Below are 15,629 nucleotides of genomic sequence, written 5' to 3'. Positions count from 1 at the left end.
CTGTTTAAACTTGAATTGACGTAACAAACAGAATGCACAACAGCAATTCGAATTTGGAATTTGAAATAAACTAAAATTTAATGGAATGGATATAACTGTCAACTTAACTCAAAAACCAATATCTGTCAAGATTTTTTAAAGTCAAAATGTCTAAAGGTTTATAGGCCGATATAGAACAACAGAATGCTATATAGACAGAATGATAGTATGCTTAAACGGCAGAATGCTAAAACGAATGAATTAACGATTGAATACTAAAATTAACAGAATGTTAAAGCAAATTATGGAACACTATAGAATGCATGTTGGATATACTATACTATCCTATCTTAATAAAGGCAAAAATGCCAAAAACAAACAAACATATCTTTCAACAATCTGTCTCATAGAATGCATGAATGGACGAATTGTAAAATTCATGAATTACCAAACAAACAAATGATCGATAGATAACTATAATGCTGTATAGAAAGAATGAATGAAAAACAAAAACAAAAGATGAATATACATTTAATTTATTTGATCATATTTAAATAACCAGGGTGAAAAGAATACTTGATTTCCCAAAATGCTTTTCTTTTCAATGCTTTAAATTGCAATTCGGTAAATTCTTCTTTCTTGTAATTCCAATTCAATTCCCAAGTTAAATTCCTGTGGGTGTGGCCTATTCAAATTCCAACCGATGAACTGAAAGGAGACAATTCTTCAATTCTGGATTTTGCACAACCATCATGGGTTGGATTTTTGATGTATAGGGAATTCACTAGGGATGTATATTAAGTAAATACAGTGATTTCATTAACTTCAAAACAGTAAACTTGGAGAAGATGCTACAGTATATGTTAACAAGTCAATCATGCCTGGAAAAAAATGAGGCCAGAATGATTTTTTAATATTTTTGCTTATGCTCACCAAGGCTGCATTCATTTGATAACAATACAGTATAATAGTAACATTCTGAAAAAAATATTACAATTTAAAATAACTGGTTTCCATTTTAATACATTTTAGGATATAATGTATTCCTGTGATGCAAAAATGAATTTTCAGCAGCCATTACTCCAGTATTTAGTGTCACATGAGCCATAATTTATTCCAATATGCTGATTTGCTGCTCAATAATTTTTTGATTTGATTTGATTTGATTTTGATTTGATTTAATTGTTGAAAAAAGAAATAAAATAATGAAACGGTTACATATACATATATATATATATATATATATATACACAGTGAGGAAAATAAGTATTTGAACACCCTGCTATTTTGCAAGTTCTCCCACTTAGAAATCATGGAGGGGTCTGAAATTGTCATCGCAGGTGCATGTCCACTGTGAGAGACATAATCTAAAAAAAAAAATCCAGAAATCACAATGTATGATTTTTTAACTATTTATTTGTATGATACAGCTGCAAATTTGAAAAAAGAAATAATTCAGCCATTTGCTAAAATCATTTAAGTTCATTTTTTTTCCTCATTAATGTACACACAGTACCCCATATTGACAGAAAAACACAGAATTGTTGACATTTTTGCAGATTTATTAAAAAAGAAAAGCTGAAATATCACATGGTCCTAAGTATTCAGACCCTTTGCTCAGTATTTAGTAGAAGCACCCTTTTGATCTAATACAGCCATGAGTCTTTTTGGGAAAGATGCAACAAGTTTTTCACACCTGGATTTGGGGATCCTCTGCCATTCCTCCTTGCAGATCCTCTCCATTTCTGTCAGGTTGGATGGTAAACGTTGTTGGACAGCCATTTTTAGGTCTCTCCAGAGATGCTCAATTGGGTTTAAGTCAGGGCTCTGGCTGGGCCATTCAAGAACAGTCACGGAGTTGTTGTGAAGCCACTCCTTCGTTATTTTAGCTGTGTGCTTAGGGTCATTGTCTTGTTGGAAGGTAAACCTTCGCCCAATCTGAGGTCCTGAGCACTCTGGAGAAGGTTTTCGTCCAGGATATCCCTGTACTTGGCCGCATTCATCTTTCCCTCGATTGCAACCAGTCGTCCTGTCCCTGCAGCTGAAAAACACCCCACAGCATGATGCTGCCACCACCATGCTTCACTGTTGGGACTGTATTGGACAGGTGATGAGCAGTGCCTGGTTTTCTCCACACATACCGCTTAGAATTAAGGCCAAAGTTCTATCTTGGTCTCATCAGACCAGAGAATCTTATTTCTCACCATCTTGGAGTCCTTCAGGTGTTTTTTAGCAAACTCCATGCGGGCTTTCATGTGTCTTGCACTGAGGAGAGGCTTCCGTCGGGCCACTCTGCCATAAAGCCCCGACTGGTGGAGGGCTGCAGTGATGGTTGACTTTCTACAACTTTCTCCCATCTCCCGACTGCATCTCTGGAGCTCAGCCACAGTGATCTTTGGGTTCTTCTTTACCTCTCTCACCAAGGCTCTTCTCCCCCGATAGCTCAGTTTGGCTGGATGGCCAGCTCTAGGAAGGGTTCTGGTCGTCCCAAACGTCTTCCATTTAAGGATTATGGAGGCCACTGTGCTCTTAGGAACCTTAAGTGTAGCAGAAATTTTTTTGTAACCTTGGCCAGATCTGTGCCTTGCCACAATTCTGTCTCTGAGCTCTTCAGGCAGTTCCTTTGACCTCATGATTCTCATTTGCTCTGACATGCACTGTGAGCTGTAAGGTCTTATATAGACAGGTGTGTGGCTTTCCTAATCAAGTCCAATCAGTATAATCAAACACAGCTGGACTCAAATGAAGGTGTAGAACCATCTCAAGGATGATCAGAAGAAATGGACAGCACCTGAGTTAAATATATGAGTGTCACAGCAAAGGGTCTGAATACTTAGGACCATGTGATATTTCAGTTTTTCTTTTTTAATAAATCTGCAAAAAAGTCAACAATTCTGTGTTTTTCTGTCAATATGGGGTGCTGTGTGTACATTAATGAGGAAAAAAAAAATTAACAAATGATTTTAGCAAATGGCTGCAATATAACAAAGAGTGAAAAATTTAAGGGGGTCTGAATACTTATATATGTATGTATATACAGTGTATACATGTATATACATGTTACATACATATATACAGTATACATATAAACAGTATATATATATATATATATATATATATATATATATATATATATATATATATATATATATATGTAACATGTAAATGTCTGCCACTTTTGTTTAAAAAATTAAAATAAAAAACATACGGACTCCAAACTTTTGAACAGTAGTGTACATCTATTAGAAAATGAAGGTATGAACCAAGAATGTGCCCTCACAGATGGCTAACATGAGGCCAGCTGGGACATGATGGGAAAGGAGGGATGGGGTCGCTACATTGCCGACTCCCTTTACCGTGACACAAATGGGTGGAGAGGCCGTTCCTATAGATAAGCAGGAGTTCAGGTCTCTTAGCAGATGGTTTGGGCACAAGGCACAGAGATCATAGGCTAAATGACAAGAGCCTCTCTCCTGGCAATTAATCATCACCGCCTGAAGGTCGTGGCGAAGAAAGGTAGAACCGTTAAAGGGCCAGCGTCTGCATTCTCTTCCTCGAACGGCCGACGGTGAGACCCGAAATAGAATTGCCGGGGGTCAGAGGAGTCAGAACATACCATTTGTCAAAATCGGCTAGATCATTTTTCATCTTGAAATGAGAGCCTTCAAAAACTGCCAAACACAATGGCTACTTTAATCTTATCTCTTCAAGCCTCGGTCGCCCCTCTCGTTGGGCCGCTGTAGTCTCAGACTGCTCAGAGCAAATTCAACTTATTGGATCTTGACACAAAAGAATTGTTCATCTCTTAATGGATTGCTTTGGACCCTCAGAAGTATCCATAATGCATGTAAAGGAGCGGGGAGACTTTCTAGGCGTAACGAGACGAGTCAGATACTTATGGGCCCACTACAAACTCGAAGGTCATGTACGCCCACCTTAAATATTCAGAAGGGTACATATGCATACTAAAAAAGGCCATGAAGGGCCTCTTTCTCCATTTCTGTGCAATTTGGTGTGTAAAAATTCAGATTTTTTTTCTTTATAAAGGGGGCAACGGCATCACTAAAAATAGCACAAACATCCTTACAACAAAAGTACTGTGGTGATATAATGGTTAGAGGCAGGTGAAGCTATACACATAATGGCTCAAAGTTTATTTTCCCCCAATTTTAGGAATAAACTAGCAAAGAAAAAAAATGCCAAATTTCCCTACTGGTCAAACGTTTGGAATGCTTTTCTTAAAAAAAGTCACCAATGCTGCATTTATGAGGAAAAATACAGTAAAACAGCAACATTGTGAGATATATTATAATTTAAAATAACTGTTTTATATATTTTTTAAAAAGTCTTCAGTGTTACATGACCCATCTGAATTCATCAAAATCATGATATGCTGATTTTGACTGATTTGGTACTCAGACATTTTTTTTTTTCTTTTTATTATTATTATCTATGTTGAAAACAGGTTTATATTTTGTGGAAATTGTGATACTATGGAAAGGTTTAGGATAAGTAAGATTTAAATAAAGAAAATAAAAAAAATAATACTTTTATTCAGCAAGTACACACTAAATTTATCAAAAGTCACAGTAAACACATTAATAATGTCATAAAAAATTATATTTCAAATAAATGCTGTTCTTTTGAACTTTCTTTTCATCAAAGAATCCTGAAAAAAATAAAAAAAAAAATATATATATATACATACATACATACATACATACATACATAAATGTATATGTAACGGTTTCATTATTTTATTTCTTTTTTCAACAATGATAATAATAAAAAAATAATAATAATAATTATTGAGCAACAAATCAGCATATTGGAATAAATTATGAAGGATTATGTGACATTGAATACTGGAGTAATGGCTGCTGAAAATTCATTTTTGCATCACAGGAATAAATTATATCCTAAACTGTATTCAAATGGAAACCAATTATTTTAAATTGTAATATTTTTTTCAGAATATTACTATTTTACTGTATTTTTATCAAATGAATGCAGCCTTGGTCAGCATGAGAACAAATATTTAAAAAATCATTCTGGCCTCATTTTGTTTCCAGACATGATTGACTTGTTAACATATACTGTAGCATCTTCTCCAAGTTTAGTGTTTTGAAGTTAATGAAATTACTGTATTTACTTAATATAGATCCATAGTGAATTCCCAATACATCAAAAATCCGACCCATGTATTCCAATAATCACCATGGTTTCCACAAAAATATTAAGCAACAAAAACTGCTACAATAAGAAATGCTCATCAGCAAATCAGCTTATTAGAATGATTTCTGAAGGATCATATGACACTGAAAACTTGAGTAATGATGCTGAAAATGTAGCTTTAACATTACAGGGATAAATCACATTTTAAACCGTATCAAAATAGAAACAGTTATTTTAAATTGTAATAATATCGCAATTTAATGCTGTTTTTCTTTTTAGCTTTGGTGAGTATAAGAGACTTCTTTCAAAAACCTTTAAAAAATCTTTTATGTCAAACTTTTGATCTGTAGTTTAGTGTTTTTCACCACATTTTCTGGTACCTTCTTCACAGTTCTCCCCTTTGTAGCCAGGATTACAGATGCAAGTGCCCACAATGCATGTGCCATGTCCGCTGCAGGTAATGTCGATGCACTGGTTGGTGGGAACATCACATTCAGATCCTTTCCAACCGCTGTGACACATGCAGCGGCCTTTGAGGTACTGACCATTCCCACTGCAAAGCACTGGACAGGACGCTGGAAAGAGTACACACAAAATGTTAAAGGTCTGCCAAACGTAGCTTCAAAAAACAAAACAAAAAAAACACTGCTTGTGCTGGTCTGCTGGACACTTGTAGGAAGATGGCAAGTCATGTCTGTGTAAAAATCAATATGACCACTGCAGCAAAAGTTACAGTGGTAAAAGTGAATGAGACCATATTGATCTAGACGTTTTGTGTATGAACAAGGGATTTCTGAAACGCGAATGATCAAGAGACCAGAATACACTACAAACATGCAAACAGGAAAGAGCAACTGAATTCTAATGTGGAAATCGATTTTAAAGTGACAGGGCACAAGAGAAATGGTTATCTTAATGCCTGCCAAAAACAAGCTACGGCTACTACATAACTATAATGTAAATTCTAATGCATACATTTTGAAATGTCCAAATGAATACATTTTTTATTGTATTTTATTAAGTCCTTTATTTATTAATCCTCACACTTTTATATATACACACAAATCGACATGCACACACATATTTATTATTACAATACAGTGGCTAATACAGCGTTGAAAACAACAGTTATATTTTTAAGGAAAGGGAAATGTTTGAGTGACAGAGAAAGTAAAACAGAAAAGACCGCAGGGATGAAGGACTGAAAGTTATAAAGAAAGAAATAGAGGTTAATGGAGGAGTAGGCAAAAAGAAATCTCACCCCTGCTGCAGTCGGGTCCTCTGAAGCCAGGAAAACAGTGGCAGTTTCCGGCCACACAATCTCCATTTCCAAAACAGTTACTAGGACAGTCATCGATAGAGTCTGCAAAACAATGTCATCAAACAATATTTGTCAGAAGGATACACATTCATCAGTACTTCACTCGCTAGATGTAGTTTATTGAACTTGGTGTAAAAAAGCTCAATTTTGTTGGGTGTACTGTACGTTCTGTTTCAATTTTAAGGGGTCACATACCAAAAAAATCGAATTTTCCTTGATATTTCAAAATGAAAGAGTTCACTATGAAAAGCATACTATGAATTTCAGAGCTCAAAATATCTATCCCCATTTATTGAAACTGACCAGGAAAAACAGCTCCAAAACAGAGCTGATATCAAAGTCATATGAGTTGCATCATAATATATATTGCTTACATGAAGGTCTTAAAGGTGAAGTGTGACATTTTTCATGTTAAATTACTTCATCCTATGTAGATAAGAAATATAAACACTTTGATGATCCTGACAAGTCCAACAGAAATATTGGCTCAACCAATGTGGTGAATTTGAGGCGGGGCTATAGTTTGACCAACAAATAGCAGACAGGGGTGTGTTCAGGGAACATCAACATTTTTGCAATTTCATTTGACGCTAATGATGCTATTGGCACATCAATTCAACAGACATTATACATTTTTAAAAAGTGTCCATGCTAAGCCTATAAAAAGCTATATTTTTTGGAACAAATCAAGTACAAGAAAATGTATACAGTTTGCATAAATAAGAGAAAATAAAGCGTGGCATTTTCTGTTAGCTAGCAGGTCTAAGGTGAAGTGGGACTGTAGTGCAACCACTTGACAAATTTACTTCAGCCTAATGAGGAACTCTCCATAATTAGTGTAGCTGTTTTTGTGAAACAGCACTAACATTGACCATCGCGAGTGCATGACACATCCAGTGACACAGCTAATGGAAATTCCATCTAACACCCTTCTTCAGTGAAGCGTGCTAATTTAAATGCAAGGAATGTCAACATGTCAATTACAAGATTTCGGATTTCAAGCAGGTGTATATATATATATATATATATATAAGGGGTTCATTACAGATTGCGGATCTATTAGACGGACTCCTGGAGTGAAGAAGTGGTGCTTGATTCTTGGTAGACACATCGTATATTCACACACTGACAGCTCTCAAGAAGCATTTAGATATAGATAAGCAATCTTGTTGCATCATGAATTTAAGACTTTGCTCATGAATATTAATTAGTTTGCTCATAAATATGCAAAATTGGGCCATATAATATATGGATGCAGTGATTAGGTCTGTAATAGAGTATGTACTGGAAGTCTAAACTGACATGCAAACAATGATATTAGAACATTTCAATTGCAAGTTATTTTTCAACATAAAACTCATTATAGAGTGATTTGCAATCATTCTTGATGACCAATTAAAGTCCTCAAATGAACTTGTGACATTTTATTTGATAACTTTATTCCTACATCTGTCACTATCTGTCCCGGGATTCTGTAGCTCAGTGGATAAATACATGGATCAACTACCAAATGCTAAGCATGAATCACTTTCCGTGACTGATAACAACTGCAACGGAGGCACAAAAAGCATTAAAGCAAACAAATCTGTGCCAGATCATCACTTGTTATAACACACAAATAAAAAAAAATGGTCCCACTTTATATTAGGTGGCCTTAACTACTATTTACTTACATTTCAATTAATCATTTGGTACAACGCACTTATTGTGTACATACATTTTTTTACATTGTACTTATATTTTTAAAAAATACATATATGTAATTACATCTGCAATTAATTTCTGTAATTACATTTATAATTACACTGTTGACCCATCCCTTACACCTTAGCCCACCCTTAAACCTACCCATACCACCAAACCTGTCCCTAACCTTAGCCATATCCCACCTCAATAGCAGCAAAAGTGTTTGCAATACAGTATGAACACAATAAGTACATTGTACTTATTTTTTGATGTAAGTACATAGTAGTTAAGGCCACCTAATATAAAGTGGGACCAAAAAAATTAAAAAAAATCTCTGCTTGAGAATTGGAACAGCTTCCTCTGTATTAGATGTATATAATTCCATAAAGTGGTTGGGACAAATTCGTCAAAATGGCAAAACTTAATTATTGTAATTACTACATTTTATGATATGACTTTTTTTTAAAAAGACAAATCCAGGTTCATTTCTGTGCAGCTGAAATCAGACGCAACCTGAATTAAACATGAAATAACGGTGAAAAATATTCCCTCTCTAAGGCTCCCTTCGAATCGCTGGTGCGCCCGGGGCTGAGCTCTCTCGACAAAGATGCTTTTGTGTCGGACAAAGGGCTGGAAATGTGAGCCCGGACACAGCCTTCCCCTTCCTCAAGAGAGTCAATCATCGCAGAGGATGCAACAGACGGGAAGCTGAACGAAGGAAGGGGGGAGAAAAGAAGAAGGGAGGGCAGTAACTAGACTGTGCTGCAGAGAATATTTTTGAAAGAATTTTAAAGGCACAAGTCTCTTGATGTGAGAGGAAAAGGCTGGTGGATTGGCTATCCCCCTGGTACGCCTGAGCCTATCAAGACTTCGGTAGGGATTTTGATGGCTTCCAGCCTCCATCTCTTAGCAGAGGGCACATGCAGGTCTCTTGAAAGCCTACTATGAGTGACTGTGCACGTGTAGTATTGTAAGATAAATTAAGCCATTTGCAATTACGTCCACAGATGCAATTATACATGAGATGGCTTTTTTGCTTCGTATCTGTCTTGAAAGTGGAGATGCTCTCCTCATGTATCAGTAGAGCACAATCCATCTCTCGCTGCATCTATGTCACTCTCACATAAAGCAGTTCTGACACTACGGCTGATCTGAGTTCAGTACCTGTAGTCCAGACCCTGCACTTCGCTTCAGAACTGTCACGGATAATTCCATCTCTAAGCAGTGACTGAGAAGTCCGTGTCCAGCTGTGAATTTGAAAAAAGAGTCCATATTTCTGTGTGCTTTTAAGGCTTTCATCGGTGCCACACACAGAGAACACAAGAACTCTATACATAGTAAGGGCAACAATTTTAACCATACTATCTGCAACATTTCATATAAAGGTTTTGTAGATGTACGACTTAAAGGTGAAGTGTAAAATTTCTGACGCCACAAATTTTTTTTTTTTTTTTTTTTTTTAAGTAAAATAACTATTTTTACAAGCTATCAGGCAAAATCATTGCCATAATGTTACAGAGTTTTTAGTGCTGCTATGAGGTTGCTAGGGTGTTCTAGGTGGTTGCTTAATGGTCCAAGTCAAAAGTATCCACCTTCAAGTCTTCAAGATATTCTGGTCTCAACACATGGCTCAGGTTCCTCCTTCAAATCCAAGTCTATTAGATTTGTCAGCCATTTTATCATCCATCAGAATGAAAGTAACAATAAATGTGAAAATAATATTCAAGGCCTGCTAACACCACGCAAGCATTCAGTGTAGAAATTGGATGGTAAGTGGCAGGATTAAAGTGCAAATCACTTCCTGAAATTAGGTGGCGCTTACGAAAAAGTGCTGAGCAACTTTTGGTTTCTGATGCCCATTTGTCAAGGAGAAGAAATGAAGTCAAACTGTATTAACATTTGGTTGTTTTATTAAAAATTTTTTTTTTTTCTTGCAGTGAGATGAAAAATATTAAATCATGCCAATAAATAAATAAATAAATTAATTAATTAACAAATACCCTAAAAACCTATGACAGTATGTGAATGTTCGTGTTAGTCCGAACAGACATATTAAGAGCCATTCATTCATACTGAATTATTTATCAGGTTTGTTCAAACGACTAACCCCAAGTATGAACAACAGTAATGATGATAACACATTTAATCCCTTCTACTTATCTGACATTAATTACTCTGTGCTCTTGTATAGCACAAGACTACTGTCCTTGGCTTCAATCTGAGATAAATATCTAATATTAGAATTGTTGTTGAAGGCCTGTCGGCTCATCAGAAAGCCGAGGGACCAGAGTAATCAGCAAGGCACAGCTAGAGATGCATCCTTGATAACTTTGACAACAGAAGACCACATGGCGGGGACAAATGAGACTGTGTCGCACATGGGACGGACACCTTAGCTTTGTAATGAGGAGTCATGAGAATTATGGAGACAGAATAGAGAGGCACAAAGAAATAGAAAAGGAGGAAACAAAAATAGAGTCACACAGAGAGAGAAAGAGCAAGAACAATAGAGATATTCAACACTTCAGGTCCCTTATGTACCATGGCATACGTGTACCCAGAGGAAATTTGTATTGCTCAGAGGTTGCACTTATAGCTCCAGAGATTTCATTGAGATGTAATGTTTCATTTAAGAATAAACTTTGTCTTACCAAAAATTCCAAATAGAAGCACAACCAAGAGAGTTGTTGACATTCTACACGAATATAGAACTATAAAATGAATGTGGATTGTATAGTATTAGTAAAGTCGTTGCAGAAGACCACTGAAATCTGACATTTAACTGCACAGTTTGAAACTCTCTGGATAAATTTTGGAACTCTACAGACACCACAAGAGAGTAAAAGATACCTAAAAGTCTCATTTTACTTTCTATTTTATTTCACTGCAATGTAGTAGTTTCTAGCCATGCGGCCTTTCTCTCTGATTTTATGACAGCTGTACCTTTTATGGTTTGCCCATTAGTAGAACTTTAAAACATTACAATCTAAAATTGCTCTTTAAAGCATTTAAGCATTAAAAACACTAAATTAAAAGTTAAAATTACTGAATTAAAAATGAAAATAAATAATAGAAAATGGACTACATTTTAACTGATAAGAGGAACACACATTTAACTCATTTGAGCTAGTAGAGCTGTATTAGCCAGCTTACATTTGTTACTTCTACCATAAAAAAAATACACTTATATGTAGGATTTGAATTCTACATGTGTCACATTTAATGTCCAACAACAAATATTTTAGCAGAATGTATATTTTATTCAGAATTATTGCGCTATTATACTATTCTACTCTGTCTGTGTAGTGCGCATGCGCACAGCAGCGCTCGCTTACTCACTCGCGTAAGCCTCGTCCACTCCTGACAGCAAACTGGATATATTTGCATGGCTTTCTAACATTAACAGATGAAAAATATACCTGTGACGTGTCAGTTATGCACTGAGGAAAACACAATGTCTCAAATGCATTAAACAGCACAAATATTCGCTGTTTGCCATGGTGGATCGATTTGATCCATGATCGAAATTAAGGGCTGCTTGAGAATAAGCGTGCACATCAAATTATCCTGACTCACTGAACCTGGATTGAATTAGTGAGATTACGTGAACTCAAATTGTCGTCTATGAAACCACTTTAGTCCCGATTGACTTGTTAGGTTATTTCAAGTCAGGTTTTGGACTTTAATCCCCGCTTTTCTTAGCGTCTTTTATGAAACAGGCCCCAGGCGTGCACCATTCGTGACCAATAGTCAAAAACAAATGATGCTTTTTGTTTCTTGAATACTTTCACATCCACGATTGGTCAGACAAACAGAAAGCCATGCCCCAATCTCATGCCATTGGCCGATGAAGTGTTGCCGTGCCGGGCTGGTCGTGAAGCCAAAACAAAGAGGACAATGTTTTGAAAACACCTCAGAATCACAGTGTTTACTAAGGGATTGCATTTAAAAGTCTCTGCATATTAAACTAGGATAACAAAGCATGTTAACACTAAGAAAATGAAAAAAATACATTAAGGTTCAAAAGCTAAAACTTTGTCTTCAGTGTAACATTTAATGTTTCTGTACTGAAAACCGGGTGCAGTTTGAAACCCTGCTGAAGGTCGCCATCCATCTGACCTACTTTCTTTCGGTCTTTCTCACCCTCTCTGTCTTTTTTTCCCTCTTTCTTCACCTCCTCTTTCTGCCTCCCTCTGAGCCCCACAGCTCAGAGTCAAATCAACTCAGGCGTGACTCCTTTTCCAGACCTTTTTCTCCAAAGCCCACCATCTTGGCCCTGAACCGCAGGTGGCCAACAAACTCCCAATGGTGGCTGCATCCAAGAGTACCGGACACAGGATAAACAGACTGTCTCCTTCTCTCCTCATCTTCCGCCACTCTAAACCACCATGTCATATGTCGTATATACGGTATTGTATTCCATCCTCATCAGGGGTGGTAAGGCAAAGTGCCGTCTTTCCCCATGAAGAGCTGGAACAGCAGAAATGGATGTGTGGCAGACACACTTGCATCGATCGACAGACTGGCAAACCCCTCCCCCCTCCCGCTGCAGATGGACTGTGGCCCAGGAGCGTTTAATTAAAGAGCATGTGAGAACAGCTCCCAGCTGCCACCTCCATGAAAGCTGAAACCTCGCGACAGCCCCGAGCTCTGCCCTTCCTCCTGACGGGCTCACACTAATCAAAGCCGCTTTCAGGACGCTGAACGGAAAGGACAAAATCGAAATCACCTCCATCACTGATGGCAAAGGATGGAATGGCAAAGTCTTTTGCATCAAAAAACACACGTGAATATGATCAAATAATGACCAATAATATGCATAGGGGAACGGAAGGGTCGTCAATCAGAAGCTTTGAATCAAGGCCACTGTGTTCTATGCAAATAGACAGCAAATTGGAAGCGGGATTTGCTGGGAGGCACTCAAAAAGTAACAAGAGTCTTACGAGCCATCAGTGAAGAACACACGCAGGCATAGTGAAGCACTGCTCATTTCCGCAATCTTTCTTATTCAAATCCACCTTGATTACTCTGTAGAGGTCTAGGCTGGCTGAGATGGCGATGCAAAAAGGGTAATATCAGTGATGGCAGGCTCTGACAAGTAGCACGGTGCAGGCAAAAATTTCCTCCGATGCCCAATTCATATTTGATTTAGGGAAAAAAATGTTGGGATAATTTTGTCTGAGATTGTCTGTCAAAGCCATTTTCGGTTTAAGATTGTTTGGGCTTGCATGAATTACGAACGTTATTTCATTTTGCAAATTGGCATGTCAATGAAGTGGTACCAAAGCATTTAAGCTAAATTTATTTTGGCTGCAGTCTAAATGACAACCTTTCCTTGTAATATCTACAGAATATCACAGTAACTTGGGCCCTATTTGGACAATAACTGATTTAAATAGTAACTTGCATGTAATGTAATTTCAACATTTTCTGGCACAAGTTTGATTCAAAGATAGGTTAATATTGTTTACACTTGCGATGAATATATGAATTGTGAATGATGTTTCAATTTGAAAATGGGCATGTCAATGAAGTAGCACATGTAATGTAATGTAAATGATTATCTTTCTTTATCTCATTCATATCATGGTGACTCAGGCCCTATTTGGATGTGAACCGATATAAATAGGAAAATGAGGTAATTGCAACATTTTCAGGGATATAAGTTTATTGCCATCTGATGACGAAGATCGGTTTTTCTTCCACCACCCAAGAAAAAAAAAAATCCCCATATGAATTACCTTGTTTTTTGACAAACAAAAGGGTTGTGTGGCAATTTCATTTCTGTCTGAATCAATATCTCCAAGTTTACAAGCAAATTATTTAGAAAATCTTTTCCAAAGGACTACTATTTGACAGCTTTCATGGTAATAAGAAAGATCTATGCTTCAGAGAACCATATAACCACAAATGAAATTACACTGTCACCCCATCCCAATGAATGGGAATTGGAAGAAAAAGAAAACCCAAGAGATTAGAAACAGCTAAATTTGCCATTATAATGGCAGGTTGTGCATAACTTTGGATTTCAGCAGCCAAGTTGGAACGTGTCATGTACCCGACCACGTGTGAATCAGACTTCCATGTTCATCAGAAAACATGCCTATTATCACTGAGGCCAATGTTCTTTTAAATATGACATCTGAGAATCAATTACCATTTGCACATTTAAAGTTATATCTGCTGTGTTATTTAAAGCAAAGTTTCCATTTAATACTGTACTAACCGATCGCAGTTGTGAGAAAGGACACCTGCTCTGTCTCCTTCCCATCATTGTACACAGCCAAGTGCCAGATGCCCGAGTCCATGTACTGTATAAAGCCTGTATCGTGACTGGTGAGTGGCATCAGGCTTCGCTGCTGGGCTGGAAAAGGCGGACCCTCAAGGCCTGGCAACCCTTGCGACAGGAGTCGACGGCCATCCAACAGCTCCACAAAGTCAAACTGGAGACAAGGAGAGACAGACAGACCACAAACAAGCATTAGGAATGACACATGAGCCTCCAGGAGCTGATAAGTCCTGCATGTTGGAGCCAACAGGAGCTGGTCTCTAAGGGCAGATTGAGACTGTGAAAAGAGGACTAATGCAAGGGGTGAAAGGACAGCTGCTAACACTGCACCAATTTATGCTAATATATGTCCAATATGTCCATTTTGAATCTCACACCTCAAACCTGTATGGGTTATATGTCACCTCTTTAAAAAAAAAAAAAATGTACTGCCATTTAATTTATGCTGATTTTCATTATTTATACTTAGGAGTAAATATTATGGCATTTCAATTTACAAAATATTACAAGCATTTAAAGTAGTAATGAGAATCATGAGATCTCATGGATGTTTCTCAATATTGTTGAAAGAAGTCTCTTATGCTCACCAAGGACACATTTATTCGATAAAAACAGTAAAATTGTGAAAAAATAACTGTATTCTATTTTAATATTTTTTTCTTAATATGCTGTTATTCTTGTGATGGCAAAGCTCAATTTTCAGTTGTCATTACACCAGTCTTCAGTCATGTGACCCTTCAGAAAGCATTCTAATATGCTGATTTGGTGCTCAAGAAACATTATTATTATCAATGTTAAAAACAATTGTACTGCTTAATATTTTTGTTGAAACCAAATTTTTTTCAGGATTCTTTGATGAACAGAAAGCTCAAGAGAACAACATTTATTTGAAATAAATCTTTAGCAACAAGTATAAATGTCTTTACTGTCACTTTTAAACAAATTTAATGCACCCTTGCTCAATAAATGTATTCATTTCTTATTTTAAAAAAAATATGAATGAATAAATAAATATGAATGAATAAATTAATAATCTTGACCTCAAACTTTAAAAGGTTGTGTACATAAAACATAATTTCTCATTTCTTTTAATTGTGGGATGACATATCACCGTGACATTCTTATTTGACATTTGTGCATAAGCCAAATGACAAATCAAGCAATATCACTGAACATAAT

At 36.6% G+C, this 15,629-nt stretch overlaps 1 protein-coding gene across 1 annotated transcript in view; it reads right to left on the bottom strand.

Annotated features, from left to right (window-relative positions):
* Positions 1-15,629, bottom strand: part of tenm4 (teneurin transmembrane protein 4) — a 231,648-nt gene that overhangs the window by 88,731 nt on the left and 127,288 nt on the right. Inside the window, 3 exon segments of the mRNA XM_058744934.1 lie at positions 5,535-5,729; positions 6,416-6,517; positions 14,388-14,604. Of these exon segments, the coding sequence (XP_058600917.1) occupies positions 5,535-5,729; positions 6,416-6,517; positions 14,388-14,604 (514 nt within the window).

The sequence above is a fragment of the Onychostoma macrolepis genome, chromosome 15 (genome assembly GCF_012432095.1).
Source record: "Onychostoma macrolepis isolate SWU-2019 chromosome 15, ASM1243209v1, whole genome shotgun sequence".
NCBI classification, from domain to species: Eukaryota; Metazoa; Chordata; class Actinopteri; order Cypriniformes; family Cyprinidae; genus Onychostoma; species Onychostoma macrolepis.
Note: the sequence above shows the minus strand (reverse complement) of the source record. Positions and strands in the feature narration are given on the sequence as shown.